The 23,016-nt window shown below is 39.9% G+C and overlaps 1 protein-coding gene across 3 annotated transcripts; it reads left to right on the top strand.

The window, feature by feature from the left end:
• The first annotated feature begins 757 nt into the window (after positions 1 to 757).
• On the top strand, positions 758 to 21,429 carry LOC121737802 (DNA-directed RNA polymerase I subunit RPA2). Of its 3 annotated transcripts, XM_042129505.1 has the most exons (21): positions 758 to 908; positions 1,557 to 1,886; positions 2,731 to 2,823; positions 3,703 to 3,849; positions 4,012 to 4,184; positions 4,757 to 5,003; positions 6,254 to 6,409; positions 9,189 to 9,355; positions 10,192 to 10,339; positions 10,457 to 10,517; positions 10,746 to 10,936; positions 11,916 to 12,069; positions 12,705 to 12,795; positions 13,246 to 13,441; positions 13,853 to 14,067; positions 14,449 to 14,587; positions 15,258 to 15,464; positions 16,271 to 16,474; positions 17,002 to 17,166; positions 20,687 to 20,901; positions 20,955 to 21,429. In XM_042129505.1, exons 1-20 carry the CDS (start codon positions 822 to 824, stop codon positions 20,888 to 20,890), a joined length of 3,375 nt encoding a protein of 1,124 aa, XP_041985439.1. In that variant the 5' UTR covers positions 758 to 821; the 3' UTR covers positions 20,891 to 20,901; positions 20,955 to 21,429. The 3 variants fall into 3 exon arrangements, with proteins under 3 accessions (XP_041985439.1, XP_041985438.1, XP_041985440.1); XM_042129504.1 differs by having other exon boundaries at positions 20,687 to 21,429; XM_042129506.1 differs by lacking the exons at positions 758 to 908; positions 1,557 to 1,886; positions 2,731 to 2,823; ... (1 more) ...; positions 4,012 to 4,184; positions 4,757 to 5,003 and adding an exon at positions 5,742 to 5,826 and having other exon boundaries at positions 20,687 to 21,429.
• Positions 21,430 to 23,016: the final 1,587 nt, after the last annotated feature.

The raw sequence follows: 23,016 nt of genomic DNA, 5'->3' as shown, positions 1-23,016 counted from the left end.
GGATGCGTCGCAAAAAGAAACCCCTCACCTTCCACCGTACACAGGTGCTCACTGGAGTGTGAAAGGACACGGATGTTTCCGTGCGTACTTGTGTAAGGTCGCCAGGAGGGAGCCTACCATGCCAGCCTGCCATGAGTGCGGCGCTAGGGAGGCGGCGCTAGGGAGGCGGCGCTAGGGAGGCGCTGCACGGCCCAACGATCACACACCTTTGAGGTGTGTGATCGTTGGGCCGTGCAGCGCCATGATCTCATGGCGGTGCTTGGGCGGGAACCTCTCGCTCTCGAGCATGGTTCGCTGCATGCTCGAGAGCGATGAAGCCTGGCAGGCGACGGTCTCTTTCTGCGAAACCGTCCTTTCGCAGAAAGAGGTTGCGGAGCAGAACAGAGAGGATGACCCTGCATCCTCCGTTACACTCCGCCGACATTAGGACGGCCGACGGGAGTGCGGAGGCGTCGCTATGCGAACCTCCAATAATTTCCGTACCACGGGGCTCCGGGTCAGGATGGGAAACTGCCCGGCTTAGCTAGTCCCGGCGCCGAGGGGAACGCTTCAGTTTGCCTAAGCGAATAAAAAATCAAGAATCACCGTCACGAGTCACGACGTGGTCACGTCACGACGACCAATTATATCCCTTTTGAACATTTGGTCGTCGTGAGTATATACGTTTTTATTAAAAAAAAATGACTGTCAATGTCACTACCGCATGATTTTGACATAATTTTGACAGGTAAACAAATGTGAGAAAAACACGTGTTTGTTTAATAAAATATAATAAAAATTATCAAAATTAACTGTATTAAATGAGAGAATAATAAGTGAAAATGAATCTGAAGAAAATAGCGCAACATCCGTCACTAGCGTACACCAGTAATCCCAACTTCAGGCAGCCACCAAAAACTCCTAACCCGGTAAGCATTTTCGCAATATTTCTTAGTCAATCATTTATGCATAGTAAAGTTATATACGTGGGAGAGCCATGCTTCGGCACGAATGGGTCGGCTCGACCGGAGAAATACCAACTACAGAAAACCGGCGTGAAACAGCGCTAGCGCTGTGTTTCGCCGAGTGAGTGAGTTTACCGGAGGCCCAATCCCCTACCCTATTCCCTTCCCTACCCTCCCCAATTCCCTTCCCATCCCTACCCTCCCTTATTACCCTATTCCCTCTTAAAAGGCCGGCAACGCACCTGCAGCTCTTCTGATGCTGCGAGTGTCCATGGGCGACGGAAGTTGCTTTCCATCAGGTGACCCGTTTGCTCGTTTGCCCCCTTATTTCATAAAAAAAAAAGTTTTGAATAAAAATAACCTTAACAATGTACCAAAATCTTTAACTAGCAGCTGTATTCATAGAAAGGTTTATTCTAGCCGTATTACCAATCTTAGCCAACACCTGATCAAAACGTTGATTTAAAGCCGTAAAAGACATTAATTTTGATGTACATTAGGCATTTAAGGTGGCATAGACCTTAAGTCATCTTAATTTCATTTCACTCTATTCAAAAACGCAATCTGTGATGAAGTAAAATGAAAATGATTTTTATTTTTACGTTTTTCCAGTTATTACAATGCCTCGGCGCTCCACATATCGACTCATTTAACTACATGGTGACAGATGGCCTAAAAGCTGCCATAGAAAACTTAATTCCAGTAGAATTTGAGCTTCCTAATGGAGAGAGAGTCAAAATCGCCATAGATGATGCGGCATTCGCAAAACCCAGCGTCCCTATGGAGGCTGTAGGAGTTAAAAACCAGAAAGTATTGCCGACCGAATGCAGGCAGAGAGCAGCAACATATAAGGGCGATTTTAAAGTAAGATTGTCTATAACAATTGACGGAAAAACAACTACATTGGACAAATCATTAGGTGCTCTGCCTATTATGTTAAAGGTATACATGAAATATTTTATACTTTGTGAGATTTAAGTTTGTAGTGTTAAATTTGAGCTTATAGTTATCTTATAATATAAAATAAAATATTATATGTTGCTTGTTGCTATAGAAATTAGTTTATTGTTTTGGAACCATACAGAACATTTTAAGATCATTTTTTGTAATAAAAAGTAAAAACTAATCTTAAAGTCTCTATACTAAATTTCATAAAAATCAGTGTAGTGGCTTGTAGCAGAAAGAGACATGTTGCCTATATTCACTTTGCTAACTGATAAGTGCAGATGATTAGGGAAAAAGTTAAGGACTCTTCAGTTGCTGTCCACACTTTCTCCTAATAGCTAATCACCTGCACTTATCACTAATCAAAGTGAATACTGGGCTTAACCATGTTGTTTGTAATTTGTTAGCTTCATGTTGTAACCAGGGCTCGGAAACCTGATTAATCTCAGGATCCTGTTCGTTAGAAACGCCATATATTTTCAAAAGAGTGGTTTTATGTTGATTCCGCTCTGTACGGAAACTGCTCCTGCTTAAAATATCGGTTAGAACCATTCGCAATATCGTTCGCCCCGCCCACTCACACACACCACAACCCTCACCCATTGTCCACACATGAACATTGAACAAGTTATGGCCTATTGGCTATTAGATGGTGCACTAGAAAGGGATAGAAGATATCACTGCACTAATTACCTTCCGCGAGAAATTAACCAGGTTAATTTCAGAAGCAATACCACTCGCATCTCAATTTTGCTCTGAGCGAACACAAATCCAAAATCCTTAACCTGGTAAAAAAATACCTGTTCTGAGCCCTGGTTGTAACATGTTAGCTTTATTTCAGTCGAAGGTGTGTCACTTAGCAGAGATGTCGCCGGAGGAGCTTGTCAAAAACAATGAACATGCTGATGAATGGGGCGGATACTTCGTTATAAAGGTAAAACATAGTATAGTGCAGTATTGAAATATTACTAGCTAAAAGCCGAGCTTTGTGTAGGCTCACATCGTTTTTCTGCATGGTAATAATAATCTTTAAGGCAGTTTTTTATACTTATATAGTAACCAAATCTTGACTGAGCAATGATAACACATGACATATCTACATATAAATAAAAATTACTATGTTAAAGCATAAATCAATTGGCGTGATAGTTTTTCCGTAAAGTGCATCTCTCGCCCTGATAACTTACTATCCCCCACCACCACTTTTGGTGATGGTGGCCAGTTTCATTGAAATCAGGCCAGGTACGCAGGTAATTTTTTATAGTGCCCAAGTGTGTGCGCAGTACACAAGAGCACTCTCTATTTTTCATAATATAGTGCCATAACCGCGCATTAAACTAAGTTAATATTTTAACACATTGTATAAAATTCTATTATTGAGATACTGGCGGATTTTTAAAATGTTGTATATATTATATTTATCGAGTTATTGAGAAAAAACTAACTTGCGATGATTCCGCGTCGTCCTTTTTCACCTGGCATATGAAAGACGGGCGTGAGTGTGAAGAGAGAAGGACGATGTTTGATTTTATGGATTAGTCGCCCGCTTAATAATGATTAAGCTTCAATTTAATGAAGAGTTTGACAGATAATATATGGGACTTATGTCAAAATCTTTTTTTTTAAATGAAATAAGGGGGCAAACAGCAACAGAGAGCTGCAGGTGCGTTGCCGGCCTTTTAAGAGGAAAAAGGGTAGGAAAGGGGGGAGGGGAGGGTAGGAAAGGGGGGAGGGGACTGTAGGAAAGGGAGGGAAGGGAAATTTTGACATAAGTCCCATTCTGAGTGGGGCAGTTAAAGATTTCCTTTTTCAGGGTCACGAGCGTCTCGCCCGCATGTTGCTGGTCACTCGTCGCAACTATCCTGTGGCCATCAAACGGTCCGGCTGGCGAATGAGAGGCAATCTCTTCTCTGATTACGGTGTCCTAGTAAGATGTGTTACTCCGGATCAGACTAGTACGGTCAGTGAACATTTAAAAAGTGACCTCTTAGTAAATCTATTTGATTAAAATATTATAATTATAGTATGGTGTACAGGGCGCATAGGGCCGCGCTACACCGGAATGGCAGCGGCGAGGCGAGCACTTTCAGTGTCATATGATTTTAAACTTTTTTACCCACAGAACAACGTCCTCCACTTCCTCCACAACGGAACCTGCAAGCTCATGTTCTCTCACAGCAAGCTCATGTACTATGCCCCTCTGCTCCTCATCATGAAGTGTCTCGTGGACTGGCCTGATCACCACATACTCCGAGTACTGTTGCACGGGAAGAGCGCCGACCTTTACTATGTGAAGTGAGTGATGACATTAGCTGACAGGTCAATGACTGACTACATAGTACCATCGGGAAAATTGATTTACCTTTGTGTGTAAAAATATGTGTATGTATACATGACATATATACTTACACAAGCATCTTTCTAAGTTTGTAAGAGATTAAATTGTCAACGTGCCGCTTAGTGCCGACTAGACGTCAAACAGATGAAACAAATTGGTTCTGCTGTCATGTATCACACGTGTCTCTCACACGTCATGTAAAACCACGCAGTGTTTTGTTTCTCTATTCCACTAGTTATATCTTATATGTATCTTTAAACGAGCAATTCTTGTATGTATATATATATATATATATATATATATATATATACACATACAAGATATAATCTCGGAAACCGCTCCAACATTTTCATGAAATTTATTATATAGGGGGTTTAGGGGCGATAAATCGATCTAGCTAGAAAGCATTTTTAGAAAATGTCATCGGTCATACAGCTAGTTAACTTTATGGTAACATCACAATAATGACGATATTATGTACTTACAAATAAAAAAAAATGAAATTGTGCTAAATGATTAATTCTTCCAGCTGCATCCAGAATATGCTGCGCGAGCTCCACGAACAGAACTTACACACCACGTCCGAATGTCGCGCCTACATCGGCCGTGTCTTCCGGCCCAAACTCCCTCTACCATCGTGGGCGACCGATGATGATGCTGCCGACTTCCTCCTCACTCGCTGTTTGCTCATTCACATAGCCGGGTACATGGACAAGTTCCATGCACTGGTGTTCATGACTCAGAAGCTGTATGATGTGGTGCAGAATAAGTGCAGCGTGAGTATTGTTGCTAATAAAAATATAAACAGACGAACATAATATAACCCTCTTTGGAAGTCGGTTAAAAATAAAAATACGTGTGGCACTCAGGGGCTGCCGCGGTATAGCTATATAATTTTTTTATCAATTCATGCAATTATGGTACGCATACGTCTCGCACGTACACAAACGTGCCGAAGTCTGGCAACGTCGCACCGACCGGCACAGCGAAGCGGCAACGCCGCACCGAGCCGAAGTCTGCCGAATTGAAACGACGTTAGGCGAATTTTAGGTGTTTTACGTATACGGTATTTCTTGATTCGGTCGCCGCACTCAAACCTATGTTTTGGCTTAAAAACATTGTGCTCTCTAAAGCGCTGGGCTTAACCGCACAGTAACAGCTGTTACATGTGTTGTGACGATGCTGCCGACATCCGGCTCACTCGCTGTCTGCTCAACCCATAAAGTTAATATACCTAGCGGCATATAGAAACAAAGGCCTGAGCAAGCGAGATGTCACTATCAGTAACGCTGCGTGGTAGAAAGAGACGTGATACATGACAGCAGCACTTTTTTTTTGACGTCCAGTCGGCACGTGCCGCACGTTGACAATTTAATCTCATATCATGTTCAATCATGCTTGTGTAAGTGTATACGTACACATATTTTTACACACAGATGAAACCAATTTCGGTTTCGTTTGACAGCTCGAGGTTGTTGCTCTATTCCGCTAGGTATATTAACTTTATGGCTCATCCACATAGCCGGGTACATGGACAAGTTCCACGCGCTGGTGTTCATGACTCAGAAGCTGTATGATGTGGTGCAGAATAAGTGCAGCGTGAGTATTTAGGAAACAATAAATTTGCGATTTCTTAAGCGCTAAGATCCTAAACCTCTTAGAAACAGCTGTATAATTTCGAACAAAATAAAAAATCGATTTTTTTAATCAATCGAAACCCTTACAATCGATAAAATTTTTAACACATTTTTTATGAAAGTCGATTTTTAAAAAATCGATTTTTTAATTAATCGAAACCCTTACAATCGATCTGTTCAAATTTGATCGTAATAATTAGTATCTTGTATTTTTTTCTATGCTTTCAAAGTCTGGAAAATCAATTGTGAGTAAAAAACATAATATTTTGCAATAATTTCAAACTTTTTCTGTCGACCATAAAAAAATTCTTTTTTACGGTCGCCTTTTTTTTTCTCCATAAAATCGACCTAACAGCTGCTTTTTATTAAAAAATATTTAAAATCTGCAGGTGGAGGGAGCTGACGCGGTGATGGTGCAGGAGCTCCAAGTCGGTGGTCACCTGTACCTCCAGGTGCTGAAGGATCGACTCCAGACGTTGCTGTACATAGTGCGCAGCAATATACTGAAGCGAGCGAAGTCCAGCAGAGGCCTGGTGCTGGATAATGTGAGTTCACCTGGAAATCCAGGACTTAGATTGTATTTTAATCCTGTGCTGTCGTCAACTACAGCTGCAGGCAAGTGTGCCGGTGTGTAATATTATAGTGTACAGTATATTGTACAATGGCTGGGCGAGTAAATTAAACGCAGATCACAATATAACTGAACGCTTCTACTCTGGCGACAGCTGGTGAAGAAGTGATCGTCACTGTAGTCGGGCGACCACTCCAACTATCCCCCCTACCTCCCTAGTAGGCGCGTCCATCTTTATTATACTCGGCGCGGCGAACCTTGATCCCTATGACACTGACAGTTAATAACATTGTAGTGGCGTCAGCATTAATTTAGGGTCATATTGCAGGCGTCTAAAAATGCCATTTATAAATTGTACGTAGCTTTATGCCATTACAATGATATTCCGTTGGAACTTTTAACAATTCTTAACATTTACAAGAAATTATCTCAATCTGAATTTACGTGTACGTCCTGCAAAACTTACATAATCGTTAAATGTCACACGACGTAAGTTTTGCAAGACGTAAACGTAAATTCAGATTGTGATAATTTCTTGTAAATGTTAAGAATTGTTAAAAATTCTAACGGAATATCATTGTTATAGCATACACTTACGTAAAATTTATAAATGTTATTTTTAGACGCCTCCAATATGATCCTAATTTAATGGTGACGCCACTACAATGTTATTAACTGTCAGTGTCATAGAGATCAAGGTTCGCCGCGCCGAGTATAATTATCAATACATTACAAATCCGACACTAAAACATTTTCGTTATGGTTTCAATATAAAATCGACGTTAAACTCCTTCCGATTTGTCAATACTGTATACTACTACTTTAACTTTGTCATTTCATAGCGTCTAGATCAGTACGCCTAGCACGAACAATTGTAAGTTTCGTATCGCATGCGTATCGAGTTGTCGATACGAAATCGTTAGACAACTTAAGTTGGAAGCACGAAGCACTTTCGAAATAGTATCGAGACCTCGACACGATAACGTTAGTGACGTCACACCAACGTAAATATGAGTGAGCGAAATAGAACGAATGGTCGTAAAATTGAATGAACATTTCATTCATAAAACTAGATACGTATTTAATCAATTAAAAACTTTGTGATTTTAGGGCACTTAAAACATAAACGCTGTTCAAATTATGACGCAATATGACGAAACTGCAGTACAAGTTAATATTATATTCATAAAGATAAATGGTATTTATAAATACAATTTTTCTTTTAATGAAATAAGGGGTCAAACGAGCAAACGGGTGACATGATGGAAAGCAACTACCGTCACCGATGGACACTCGCAGCATCAGAAGAGCTGCAGGTGCGTTGCCGGCCTTTTAAGAGGGAATAGGGTAATAGGGGAGGATAGGGAAGGGAATAGGGGAGGGTAGGGAAGGAAATAGGGGAAGGTAGGGAAGGGAAAAGGGCCTCCGGTAAACTCACTCACTCGGCGAAACACAGCGCAAGCGCTGTTTCACGTCGGTTTTCTGTGAGCCCGTGGTATTTCTCCGGTCGAGCCAGCCCATTCGTGCCGAAGCATGGCTCTCCCACGTCACAAATTTATTACTAACACGGTGTTTGGTGAGACTGTATTCCTAAACGAAAGACGCACTTGACATTTTTGGTAACTCGAAGCTCATTCAAGGTTAAATTTGTTTTGAAGTGAACTTGTGTTGTGAATGTGGTGTGAAAGTTTTGGAATTATATAATTAACTTCTAAAACATTCTGCTGAAATGTGTACCAGCCACCCGCAATACCCTTTATGATTTACATTTAATTTCATATTTTATTGTTTTAAGAATATTATAATATTAATTTTTCAATAGGATATTTCGAACATATTTCTGTAAAGTTTTAAATTTTGGAGAGATAGTGTACCAAAATGCATCACTCACCTTGTTTCTCTTTGTACATTTCCACTTTCAACAATCAATCGCGCCGCAAGATAATAGTACAATGTACTACGTCGTGGGGTGCTCCGTCTTAATCTAAGCATTTTCTCACCAAATAAATCAACACAATCACTTAAATTACTATTTTATTCTCTAAACTTACTCTGACGAAAGTTTTCTCACTGAAATTTTTAAAGTGAATAAACATTCGTGAAACTCGCAAGCCAGCCTTCGACAATTACGATACTATACGTCATTTTATGCCTTCGTGCTAGCTATCTTCATACAAAAGTCTCAAGTTACGTTGCGTATTCGATACGACGACGAAACGAAACTTACGTCTAAATGTTCGTGCTCTGGAAATCAGTTTCATTTACGCACACCAGAGGCGCTGTTCAAGTTTTCATACAAAATGCTTACGTTAACGATACGAATGTTTTTTCGATAGTAGTTCGTGCTTACCCTACAGGGGCTCCCAAACTTATTTTGTCCACTGCCCACTTTGAGAACAAAATATGTTTTAGCGCCCCCATTGTTTCACCTACTTTCATTCCTAATTAAAATTAAGGGGATTTTGTCGGTAATATTAGCCGCCCCCCCCCCCCCCCCCCCCCGGCCTCTACAAAACGCCATTTTTTTTTTCTGAGTCCCACACCCTTTAGACCTTCAGCGCCCACAAGGGGGCGTTTGTTGTTGAGTAGTAAACAGCGGGTATACATACCTATAATATTTATAAATTAGCTAATAAAAGCTAAAAGGACCTATTACACAGCTGATTGTTGTCTCGTATTGTACCTTTACTAAAAGTTCAGCGATTGGTGAATTCTTGAAATTGTATACTAGGTACTCGTTCTCTTCTTCGCAGAAAGAGTTCCAGAACATACTCCGGATGTCCGGCAGCCTCGAACAGAAGATGGAGACGTTTCTCGCCACCGGCAACGCGCCCTCCAACAACGTGAACCTCGCGCAATACAAGGGTCTCACCATCGTCGCCGAGAACATCAACAGAATGCGATACATGTCGCACTTCAAGTGAGTAGCTCCACGGTCAGTGACCGAATGCAGTCTCAGGGGTAGTTGCAGCCTAGGAAACATCATAAAGTATGTCACACCAAAAGAGGGACGAAGTGTGACAAAGAGGGGGAGTGGACCAAATTTTAAATGTTGAGGTAGCTTTAATTTTATGACGTCAAACTAGGGAGGGGGAGGCCCGTAGGTGACAAGAGGGGAAGGTCTAAAAGTAAAAATCACGTAAATCGTGTGACGTACTTTATGGATGATCCGTAGGGCGCGTTCAGACGTGCACGGTTTCTGCTTACGACGATTCACCTCGTCGCGTGTATCCCAAAAGCTCAGTGACGGATTAACCCTTAATCCAAATTAAGCAATTGCCTAGGGCATCACGTCTGAGGGGGCACCAGAAGAAGGACAAAGAACATCCGTCACCACTCTCACTTCACCAAAAAAAGTTTCTAAAAAATAATTACTTATGTTTTTAGGTGGTAAAAGCTTAAAGACAGATTCTAGTTGACATACGGATGAGGGGGGGGGGGGGGGTACACAGGCATGGATGACTTAAGGCATCAAGTAGTCTTAATCCGTCACTGCAAAAGCTATAGCAATTTATACCATGAACGTGCAGAAACCTCGCACGTTTTACCGTCCGGCGTTCATAACTTTCACATTTGCCACTATCAAAACGTAAGAAATTGGGATGATGCGCCGCGCGGTATGGTAGAACTCCGTGTAGTGCACAAACGCCCTAACGTTGCAACTTGAAAGGCGTTTAAATGTTTTTTTTTTTTTTAAATAAGAATAACCTTTTTAACTTCTTGTCTTAAAATTGTTTTTTTTTATCATTATCCCAGGTCCATTCACCGCGGGTCATTCTTCATGGAGATGCGGACGACGGAGGCCCGACAGCTGCTGCCCGACGCGTGGGGCTTCGTGTGCCCCGTGCACACGCCCGACGGCGCGCCCTGCGGCCTACTCAACCACCTCACCTCCGCCGCGCAGGTACAGTCCCACAGCAGGACGAGGTCCGTCAGCTGCTGCCCCACGTGTCAGGCAGTCCTTTGTCTCAAAAAAAATTAGTAGGTTCTTTTACCTAACTGATTGTATTGTATGTTTCAGGTGACACAACCTCCGGATCCAAAACAATTAGAAGGAATTCCAGCAGTTTTGACTAAATGTGGTAAGTATACCCAAATAAGTATTTTTGACGATTTAATAAAAATTTCCCGACATCTTCTGACAGGACACCAGAGTTATGGCAGGGCTGACTTTTATAATTTGTAAAATGTTTAATTTAAAAAAAAACGAACTTTAATATTTCCCGTATTTAAATAATCTTTTACGAAAAAAAACTAAATTATTGTACTTTTTAATTATGACACTGTTAAAGTCAATACGTTTTATGCAGGCATGGAACCAATAAGCTCAATGGACTGGACGAATCCCACGTACAAGTATCCGGTGCTGGTGGACGGGCGGCTAGCGGGTGTCCTGTCACAGGACATCGCCGACAAGGCCGTGTCCTACCTCAGGACTCTAAAGGTCAAGGGGGACGGAATACCTATAACTACGGAGATCGTGATGATACCTAAGAAACAGGTTGGTATTTTAAGAAGTTTTTGCAGTTCTACAAGAGTTTAAAATTAGTACTTAATCCGCCATTTTGTAAACGTGACTTTTTTTTTCACGTGATCTATATTGTTTTCCAAGTATCATTATATTGTGGTCAAATATTTTATTTTATAGGTTAAGTTCCGAAATATACATAAAATATGTGTGTCTGACCCATAAAGTTAACCTAGCGGAATAGAGAAGCAAAGGCCTGAGCAAGCGAGATGTCACTATCAGTAACACTGCGTTGTAAAAAGAGACGTGTGATACATGACAGCAGAACTCTTTTTGACGTTCAGTCGGCACGTATTGGCACGTTGACAATTTAATCTCAGAAATCATGTTCAATCATGCTTGTGTAAGTGTATACGTAGTGCGTACACATATTTTTACACACAGACGTAAACCAATTTCGGTTTCGTTTGACAGCTCGAGATTGTTGCTCTATTCCGCTAGGTATATTAACTTTATGGTCTGACCGTAACGTCGTATCATCCAAACTCGTTTTTGTTTGAAAAGCTGACATTATCTAAAGCAATATTTCATAATCATCAGCGCGCTCATTGCTAGAAAATAGTTGCTACTCCATGTAAGCAACTTCCAGTGACCAGTCATATTATTAAATATTTTGCATTCCGATTCCTAACACAGTTAGTTTTGAATCGGGGATTGTTTTAAATTTCTTAATTTTACATTAGTTTAACTTGTATTCATAAGCTAACCATTTACGGCCGTTCCCAATATTTGATCTATCTCTGGTTTTGCCCTACTAGAGATAGGAATAGCTCACAATTGACATAAAATAAATGTCTCTAATGTCTAATCTGAGCTATTCCTATCTCTAGTAGGGCAAAACCAGAGATAGATCAAATATTGGGAACGGCCGTTAAGAATCAGCTTACCACAAACCCAAAAAAAGTCATCAAAAATTAGGATCACTTTTGTCTACAAACTTTTTACGTTACAGATAAGCGGCCAATACCCCGGCATATTCCTGTTCACATCGGAGGCCCGCATGATGCGGCCGGTGATACACCTGGCCAGCGGCAGCCTGGAGCTCATCGGCACCATGGAGCAGGTCTACCTCGATGTGGCGGTAACCAACGAGGAGATCATTAAGGGTGAGTGACTGAGTAGGTAGAAAGGAGGACCAATTATTACACAGACACATGGGCGTACCGAGGGGGGGGGCAGGGGGAGCAGCTGCGCCCCCCCCTGCATCATGTTGACGTCCCTACTAAGTATATTATCTTGTACTTTTATCTATAAAAAATAAAAATTAAGAAACCGAATTCTTGCCATTTGTTTGCAATACAATATTTTTACAAATAAAATTATTATTTTTTTTAATTCTTTATAAACACCTAGCTTATAAAAAATCTGATTTGCCCCCCACCTGGCCCAGAACCTGGGTAGTTTGCCCCCCCCCCCCTGGCCCAGAATCTGGGTAATTTGCCCCCCCCCCCCTGGCCCAGAACCTGGGTACGCCCATGCACAGGCAATCATTACATTACAGAGATATTATATTATATGCCAACGATAGGTATCTACTTTGCACATGTATTTTTATTCCATAACTTTTAAGACTATTTTATATCGAATCCATCGAATACTTGAAGTGTAATTTCCGGTTCACCAACCTCATTTTATATCTTAATTCTTAATGTAAGCATGTTTTTTATTGACTAATGTTATTTTTATATTTTATTTGTTTACGTCCACAATTATGTTTGCAATAATTTATCCTTCTTTTCAGGTAAAACAACCCATCTGGAGTTATCAAAATCAGCGTTTATGTCGAACCTCGCTCAGCTAGTACCGATGCCGGACTGCAACCAGTCGCCTAGGTGAGTCGTTACATTATAAAGTTGGGTTTTGGAACACGTAGAATTCGCTCTACTGTCCCTTTCACTCTTGAACGGAAATATTATTATTCTTCTTTTCCGGCGTAAATGCAGAGAGATTGAGAATGTAAGTATTTTAAATGCTAAAGTGTGTCTGTCTGTTCTTTATTCTTAAACCGCGGAACCGATTTTGATGGAATTTGGTATAGAATACTTTGAGTTCCGGCAAAGGAAATGGGATACTTTTTATCGCGGGAAAATGTACGGTGTCCACTCGATAAACGAATTTTGGCGTAACAGAGTTGCGGGCACCAACTAGTAAACAAAATATAATATAATTGATGTGCAAGTAGAAATGGGGTAATAGAACTATTTCTTATCCGTATCTATTATGTGTGCTGTCATTTCCACAGCATCGTAATGTTTCCATCAATCTTCTTTTCCTTTCCCCAGAAACATGTACCAATGTCAGATGGGTAAGCAGACGATGGGTACTCCCATCCACACGTGGCTCACCAACGCCGAGACCAAGTTATACCGGCTCCAGACACCAGCAGCGCCGCTGTTCAGGCCTACTCATCACGACAGACTGGGACTAGATGATTATCCGTCAGGGACTAACGCGATACTGGCGGTTATATCGTACACGGTGAGTTTGACAAGTGACAGTTCTACTTGGTCTTCTTTTTTGTGAGATTAAGCGGGTTATGTCTTTGTCTTCTTTTAAAAAAAATAAAGCTAGGTTTTTGCCATCTACAACTGGCTGAAAAACTCCGATACCAAGCTGTACCGGCTCCAGACACCAGTAGCACCACTGTTCAGGCCAACTCGTCATGACAGACTTGGACTAGATGATTAATTGATTATAAATGATAGATAATAATAAAATATAGAATATGATAAAAAAAATATATGCAAACGTGTCTGTCTGTCTGTTACATCCAAACTCCAAACCGCTGAAACGATTTTGCTGAAATTTGGTATTTCAGCAAAGTCGGTTCAGCTTGGAATTTGGTCCCGGGAAAGGACATAGGATATTAATATTTTTTTATATTTTCAGGGTTACGACATGGAAGACGCCATGATAATCAACAAATCGGCTTACGAGCGTGGCTTCGCGGCCGGCGAAGTGTACAAAGCCCACTTCATTGAGCTTCCCAATTCCACGTCATACTTCACCAGAGATCCCGGTAGACCGGAGCTGGCTGCTCATATTGATACCGACGGTCTACCGCCGGTTGGAGCGAGGATTAACCACGGAGATCCGATGTATTGGTGAGTAGAACAAGATAGTAGATGGTCTACTGAGTAGACTGGAGTTAGCAGCTCATATAGGACAGAGAGCCGTTATACTTGTGAGTATAAACAAGATAATTGATGGTATACTGAGTAGACCAGCGTAGACTGGAGCTAGCAGCTCATGTTCGTATAAGGAGTTCTTATGGAACCCTGGAGGAGGTGAGAAGCTGGGTCAACTTCAATTATTGTTGTTATAATTTATGACTTTTCTTGTTCTTTTGGCGTATGTTAATTATTCATAAAAATTTTAGAGCAAGAAGCTTATGGCAAAGTATATTTTATTAAAATCTATCAGAGCGCGGCTATAATTATTTAAAAGAGAGAAATACAAATACAAATCTCTCTTTCTTTCCTTAGCTACTACGACAGTGACAAGAGCCAGTTCATAGTCCACAAGTTCTCCGGCAAGGAGGAGAGTTTTGTAGACAGCGTGCGACTCTGCGGAGAGTTTTCTCCGCGCGCACCGCGACGAGCGTGCGTCATGCTTAGGATACAGGTATGTCCTTCAGAGAAGATTGATCAAAACATGGCAATAATGTATATGCAATAATGTAAAAAGCAAAATCTAGAGTTGTTTTTAACAAACATTAAAGGCATTTATGAGTGAAAGAGAAAGATATATGTTTGCTTATTCGTTTTTATTTCTAAGGTTTATGAAGTTTTGAAGTCCATAATTGTTTTCAATCGCCATTTTGAAAGATACAATATATAGTCTGTCAAGAAAGTGAAGAAATTAAAAAGTGGCAACATCGTAGTGTCATCCCTTTTTTCTTAGATTGATTTGAAAAGGATGACACTACGATGTTGCCACTTTTTAATTTCTTCACTTTCTTGACGCACTACATTGTATTTTTGTTAAATATGCAGTACGTTGTATTTTTGTAACTAAGATATAAAACAGGGTCATTTAGAGTGTGTCGGTGAATGTTGGCACGAGTGTAATAATAAATGGAGCACCGTTTTAAGGTTTGGCCAAATGGCGAAAAACGTAACCTTTATAGATTCGTCATTTCTATCTGTCCGTTCGTATGCCACAACCTTTTTAACTTTACTGCTGCTCATTATTTCTGTACCCAAGAAATAAATTAAACCACCAGCAACAAAACCTAAATTCCAAATGTCAAAATGACTTTTGACACATGACACTGACGTTTATACTTTTTCAGCGCAACCCGACGGTAGGCGATAAGTTCGCGTCGCGCGCCGGCCAGAAGGGTATATGCTCGCAGCGCTGGCCGGCGGAAGACTTACCATTTACGGAGTCTGGGCTTATACCGGATATCCTGTTCAACCCTCACGGTTTTCCAAGTCGAATGACAATCGCCATGATGATAGAGTGTATGGCTGGGAAGGCGGCGTGCTTGCATGGACATGTGAGTATTCTTATTAAGGTTCTAGGTGACGCCCGCAACTCCGTTGCGCCAAAAATCGTTTGTCGCGCAAGAACCGCGGGGCTAAAATGGTCACATTTAGCAATTCCTCCCAATCAATTCAGCAAATGAATTGACAAAACTGTCAAACTGACAAATGTCAAATTAGTACAAATTACTAGACATGAATTGCAAGCAGACTTGCATTTTGCGATTAAAAAAAAATGAATCATATTATTATGATTCATAATATGATTCTCCAAAGCGACCATTTTAGCCCCGCCGTACATTTTTCCGGGACAAAGAGTATCCTATGTCCTTTCCCGGAACTCAAAGTATCTCCATAAGTAAAAAAAATTAGAAAAATCGGTTCAGTGGTTTGGGCGTGAAGACAGATAGACATATTTTCTCATTAATAATATTTGTATAGATTTGTTGGAAAAGATATCATTGGAAAGGTCTATCTAGATCATCTAGATCTAGATAGACCTTTCCAATGATATCTTTTATATATATTTTGAGTGCCGGGAAAAGTTATAAACTGGAAAGAAGTACGGTCCATTATGAATTAACTTAGCAAGTGAACAAAGCCGCCTTCAACATCGGGTAGAGAGAAAAGCATACATAAAAAACATTTACAGACCTCCAAGGATGTTTTGACACGAAATGACATTGTCATGTGACCCCTTTTAGCCACGTGCTTAAATATTCTCGTTGGATATAATAATATTATGCTCTTCATGACACTTCATCAAATAAAAAATAAAAGAAATACAGTACATTTTCATAAAAACCATTGCCGTCTTCAGGTCCACGACGCGACGCCGTTCCGTTTCAACGAGAAGGACACAGCGATCAACTACTTCGGGCGGCTGCTAGAAGCTGGCGGGTACAATTACTACGGCACTGAGAGAGTGTACAGCGGCGCGGATGGCCGGGAGATGACAGCTGACATATTCTGTGGCCTCGTGCACTATCAGAGGCTGCGGCATATGGTGTCTGACAAGTGGCAGGTGGGTAGTTTGAAAAGCGCCATCTAGTGTAAATAAATAACAACGTGATAAGGCCATCTAGTGAGCGTTAAAGTAACTAAAACAATACGTTGGTGGCCACAAAGGAAGATCTTCCGTCCGTGCGTGGTGATATACCTGTCAGGCCGAAACCCACGTGATTGATTTCAGCTGTCGATAGCGCGATGCAGGAATGTGGCGCTATTTGTGGGTACCGCCACACGTGAAAGCGCCATCTAGTGACGGCGAAAGTAACTAAAACTATGCGTAAAAGCGCCGTCTATTATCAAATTCGATTACTGAGTGGGTACAATTACGACAAGAAGAAGTCTGACTTGACCCCAATCTAGCAATAAAAATACGTCTGATAACTGTTCTACCAATCCGCGCACCCAAAACATACCTCTTCTATTTTTTGTGTAAGATAGATATATTTTACACGGCCTTTAAAATGTATCTTCCAACATAACTCCTGCCGTTTTTATCAACTTTAAGTTACTGCGCTTTTATAACTTTCCCTTCGCCCCCAGGTCCGTACAACAGGCGCGGTGGACGCCCTAACCCGTCAGCCCGTCAAGGGCCGTCGTCGCGGCGGCGGTGTCCGGCTCGGTGAGATGGAGCGCGACGCGTTACTCAGCCACGGAGCTGCATTCCTGCTGCAGGACAGACTGTTCCATTGCTCGGATAGGACCGAGGTTAGTCCATCCATCCATAATCTATACTAATATTATAAATGCGAAAGTTTCTCTGTCTGTCTGTCTGTCTGTCTGTCTGTCTGTCTGTCTGTCTCGCTTTCACGCCAAAACTACTGAACCGATTGCAATGAAATTTTGTACACAGTTATTCTAGAGTCTGAGAAAGGACATAGGCTACATTTTGATGTGGGAAAATATCTTATTTCCATGAAAATATCGATGAAAATGAATTCGCATTGCGCGTGGCCAGCGCTCATCCCGGGGGTCCTGGGTTCGAGTCCCGCAGGCGGAACAAAAAGTTTTCAATGTTCCTGGGTCTTGGATGTGTATTAAAATAATATTTCAAAAATCTTAAATATATTTTATGTATAATACTTATTATAAAAAATCCAGAAATATATCGACGCGATGCAATGAACATTTTAGTTCTAATACGATTCAACAGATGGCGCTTTTTGTTTACTTCGTTGTAACATAGAACTAATCATACTTATTAGTTGTTATGTTTTTGTTTATAGTTTTTAATACGTTAGAATAATAAGTTTAATAATGTTATCACTTGCTATAATAATAATCAATCTATCTTATCTTATAGAACTCCTACTGCATTTCTAAGGAGTTCGAGTGTGTTGTGTTGGCCTATATTCCATCCAGAAAATATATCAATGTAATCAACATTTTAATTCTAATATATGAAAACAGATGGCGCTTTATTTTTTACTTCATTATAACAGAACTAATCATACCTACTTTATTATATATTATTGTTTTTATTCATAATTATTGTTTTTATTCATAACTAGCTGTTGCCCGCGACTTATAAATACTGCGAAATATACTGCGAAATTATCTCTGTCTGTCTGTCTGTCTGTCTGTCTGCCTTTCTGTCTCGCTTTCACGCCAAAACTACTGAATAGATTGCAATGAAATTTTGTACACAGTTATTCTAGAGTCTGAGAAAGGACATAGGCTACATTTTGATGTGGGAAAATATCTTATTTCCATGAAAATATCGATGAAAATTACTTCGCATTGCGCGTGGCCAGCGCTCATCCCGGGGGTCCTGGGTTCGAGTCCCGCAGGCGGAACAAAAAGTTTTCAATATTCCTGGGTCTTGGATGTGTATTGAAATAATATTTCAAAAATCTTAAATATATTTTATGTATAATATTATAAAAAATCCAGAAATATATCGACGCGATGCAATGAACATTTTAGTTCTAATACGATTCAACAGATGGCGCTTTTTTTTTACTTCGTTGTAACATAGAACTAATCATACTTATTAGTTGTTATGTTTTTGTTTATAGTTTTTAATACGTTAGAATATTATGTTTAATAATGTTATCACTTGCTATAATAATAATCAATCTATCTTATCTTATAGAATTCCTACTGCATTTCTAAGGAGTTCGAGTGTGTTGTGTTGGCCTATATTCCATCCAGAAAATATATCAATGCAATCAACATTTTAATTCTAATATATGAAAACAGATGGCGCTTTATTTTTTACTTCATTATTATAACAGAACTAATCATACCTACTTTATTATATATTATTGTTTTTATTCATAACTAGCTGTTGCCCGCGACTTCGTCCGCGTGGACTTTAGTTTATAGCGCGCGGTGTCAACAAAATTTGTGTCAAATTTAAAAACTTTTTAAAACCCTGGTAAATGGTACCCCTCTTAGGGCCGCGCAGCGCGCTACACCGGAATGGCAGCGCTGAAAGTGCTCGCCTCGCCGCTGCCATTCCGGTGTAGCGCGGCCCTTAATTAATCAAAATACCCAAAAACAGCTGTGCAGTGTGCACATAATCTGTACTAATATTATGAATGCGAAAGTATCTCTGTCTGTCTGTCTGTCTGTCAGTCTCGCTTTCACGCCAAACGCCAAAACTACCGAACCGATTGTAATGAAATTTTGTATACTGATAGTCTAAAGCCTGAGAAAGGACATAGGCTACTTTTTTACTGGAAAAAAGGGTTGTAAGGGTCGTAAATTTGTTCAAAAATTCATAATAGATGGCGCCGTGCGTCTTCTACATCGCGCTGACGCTTGCTCAAAAGTCTTTCTATAAGAGGTGGTATCATCTTACATTTAAGTCTCGATTTTTTTCGATTGTTATATCTATTCTACGGTATTAAATAACTCAGTACTTTATCTGTGCAGGCAGTGACGTAACCTTAAGACCAAATTTCACCAACGACTGTTAAAGCTAATGCTCGAATTAGTATCACGTTAGCTTTTTCGTTTTTCATATGAATGAAAGAGAAGACAGGATATTTTAACAAGCTGTTAACACTAACAGACGTTGGTGAAATTGGGGCTAAACCTATCAATGATAAATAGTTTATGGGTAAAGTTGTGTAATTGGGGGGCTAAATAAGCTTTAAAATTTGGCATAATATATAAAGTTTAACATACAAAAATGAAGTAGGTACTTATTGTTTGCACACTGCACAGCTGTATTGATTTAAGGGGTACCAGGGTTTTTTTATAAAAGCTTTTGACACCAATTTTGTTGACATCGCGCGCTATAAACTGAAGTCCACGCGGACGAAGTCGCGGGCAACAGCTAGTAATATCATAAATGCGAAATTTTGTCTGTCTGTCTGTCGCCTCTTCACGCCCAACCGCTGAACCGATTTTGCTGAAAGTTGGTATGGTGATACTTGGAATCCCGGGAAAGGACAAAGGATACTTTTTATTCCAGAAAAATGTACGGTCCCCACGCGATTAATAAATTTTGGGGCAAGAGAGTTTCGGGCGTCATCTTGTACTTTATTAAAAAAAAATCATAAAGTTAATATACCTAGCGGCATAGAGAAACAAAGGCCTGAGCAAGAGAGATGTTACTATCAGTAACACTGCGTGGTAAAAAGAGACGTGTGATACATGACAGCAGCACTCTTCTTTTGACGTCCAGTCCGCAGTCGGCACGTGCCGCACGTTGACAATTTAATCTCATAGAATTCATGTTCAATCATGCTTGTGTAAGTGTATACGTACACATATTTTTACACACAGGTGAAACCAATTTCGGTTTCGTTTGACAGCTCGAGATTGTTGCTCTATTCCGCTAGGTATATTAACTTTATGGAAAAAATACTACAACGGTTCTTATAACCTTCTCTTTCTTATAAAAAAAATGTTGTTGACTACATAATATTTTACGTGGGAGAGCCATGCATCGGCACGAATGGGCCGGCTCGACCGGAGAAATACCACGGGCTCACAGAAAACTGGCGTGAAACAGCGCTTGCGCTGTGTTTCGCCGAGTGAGTTAGTTTACCGGAGGCCCAATTCCCTACCCTTTTCTCTTAACTACCCTCTCCTATTTCCTTCCCTACCCTCCCCTATTCCCTTCCCTCCTCTCCCCTATTCCCTCTTAAAAGGCCGGCAACGCACCTGCAGCTCTCTGATGCTGCGAGTGTCCATGGGCGGCGGAAGTTGCTTTCCATCAAATGACCCGTTTGCCCTTTATTTCATAAAAAAAAACATCAAAAATTTGTTTCAGGTGATCATATGCACGAAATGTGGTACACTCCTCGGGCCAATAGTGGGCAAAGTGTCCACGAAGGAGACATGTCGGCTATGCGGCGATGGCGCACTGGCGCCGATGTCTCTCCCCTATATATTCAAGTTCTTCGTCACACAGCTAGCTTCAGTCAATATTAATGTGAAGATCAACTGTAATCAGCTGGCTATTGCTAGCTGTTGATCAAAGAGATAGAGAGGTCTTGAAAGAGTAATAAGAGAAATTTTGAAGAAAGTAAGGGTCAATTTATACTAGCGCAGAGTTGAAGCGCATCGAATCTAATTATCAAAACTGAACATAACAAATTCAACCTTAACTCCAAAGCGTTAACGCACTTATTATTTCTGAGAGAAAGGCACGCGCATCCGCGCGCACTTTCGCGAATTCGCTTGAACACCGCTTTTTGGTGCGCGCGCATACTCGCGCATCCTAGCGCACACAAGCTAATCTACGCGTCATCACTGTAAGCGCTCTGGCGAATTCGCGCGCATTCCTTCGACTTGTTGCGAATTTGACGCTACGACCATAGATAGAATTAGAACGTAGTATTTTGATATCGTTGGCTACGACGCGCTTTGCTGCGCTTCGATTCTGCGCTATATAAATTGACCCTAAGAGATAGAGAGAAAATTCTCTGCAACTCGTACGCACTGGACTGAGATAACAATCATTGCTATCTCGGTCTTTGTGACAACAAAATAGGTAATCGTGAGTGAAAGAGATCCTGATAGGGCTATCCACCGCTTAACTTGACAGATGAAGTATGGAGGATCTGTCAAAAAAGCTGTGAATAGCCTATTCGGCACTTTATCTGAAAGTGGTGAAACAGGCCCTTAGTCTTCAAAAATTATCTCTATTCGGCGACCGGACTAATAGAAATATTAAGACAGTGCATAATATAAAATCAAAAAAATCAAAATCAAAAATCTTTATTAATAACATAATATATAAATTTAATACAGGTGAGTAAAGTTCAATAAGATAGATCTTGCTTAATACAATATGTAACATAATATTGTGTTGTGTTAATATTTTATTTGTTATTTGTTTATTATAAGTTGTAATTTTATAAGAACGAATAAAATTGTACAAAACATTTGATTTGTTGATTTTGAACCTGTATACTTAACAAGAGTTGGCATTGCCAATGATAATAATAATAGCCTTTATTCAGAGCTTTTTTTATAATTTTCAAATATTCTAGATCAATGTAGAATTTCAGGATTATTCAAGAAAATTCTAATAATTGTCATTAATTCAAATAATTTTCATTTGCTATTGTTATTTAGTATTGAAGTACCAGGAGCGCATAACGTATGAAGAGGTGTTCGTGCGTTCAATGTTTTCGACCTACCCACTAATTTTAAGATTTTTCTTGTGACTACCCCCAATATTTTGTTTTAATTCTTATGAATTGACAATTTAAAAAGGGTATTCCATGTTTTACAGTTTAAACTATGAAGTACCAGGAGCGCATAACTTATGAAGTGGTGTTTGCGTTCAATTTTTTCGACCTTCCCACTAATTCTAACATTTTTCTTGTGACTACCCCCAATAATTTGTTTAAATTATTTTTAATTGACAAATTTTATGAATTTATTCCATTTCTTTTAAACTATGAAGTACCAGGAGCGCTTCACGTATTTGCGTCCAATTTTTTCGACCTACCCACTAATTCTACAATATTTCTTGTTACTACCCCCAATATTTTGTATTAATTCCACTTAATATAATGTCTGTGGGGTAGACCAGTTAATTTATCTCAGTACCAGAAGCAAAGCGTATAAAAAGGCGTTTTCTTGACTTCTTTTTTAAAATTGTAAGAGCTACTTATATTTTTTCAAAATATAATATTATATAATTATGTATAGGTATTTCGCACCATTAAAAATCCCAATTATTTCAAATTCCTTTTGAAATAATTGGGATTTTTTGGATATAGTGCTTAATATTTGCGGACGTTACACACTCCTTCCTTTTAACTGACCACAGACGAAAAAATCGGCATTGCTGGGAATGAAAGAAAACATTTTTTTTATTTAAAACTATATTTAAATTCAAATATCTATACTTAACAGTATCTTACCTCTCTAGTACAGATATAAATCATTTTATCTTAACCTAAATACCGATCGAAATCGACAAGTAATATTTGCGGTCAAAATTGTAACAACTGGCATGTAGAAATTGTAAAACTGTGAAAACAGCAGTTTGTACCATCATAGAAATCATAGGCAGTTGACGAACCTATATCAGTTAGTCGAATTATGTTAATTAAATGTTAGCTGTGATTATGATGACTTTGACAT

The sequence above is a fragment of the Aricia agestis genome, chromosome 21 (assembly GCF_905147365.1).
Source record: "Aricia agestis chromosome 21, ilAriAges1.1, whole genome shotgun sequence".
Classification (NCBI taxonomy): domain Eukaryota; kingdom Metazoa; phylum Arthropoda; class Insecta; order Lepidoptera; family Lycaenidae; genus Aricia; species Aricia agestis.
The sequence above is the reverse complement of the archived record's forward strand: the minus strand, read 5'-3'. Positions and strand labels throughout refer to the sequence as shown.

What these genes read in the sequence shown, in the direction of transcription:
- LOC121737802 (XM_042129505.1), top strand. Translation starts at nt 822, where the DNA reads ATGAATCTGAAGAAAATAGCGCAACATCCGTCACTAGCGTACACCAGT. An exon ending in TGATGATACCTAAGAAACAG is followed by an intron (nt 10,937 to 11,915) that starts GTTGGTATTTTA and finishes TTTACGTTACAG; the next exon opens with ATAAGCGGCCAATACCCCGG. An exon ending in TGGTGTCTGACAAGTGGCAG is followed by an intron (nt 16,475 to 17,001) that starts GTGGGTAGTTTG and finishes CTTCGCCCCCAG; the next exon opens with GTCCGTACAACAGGCGCGGT.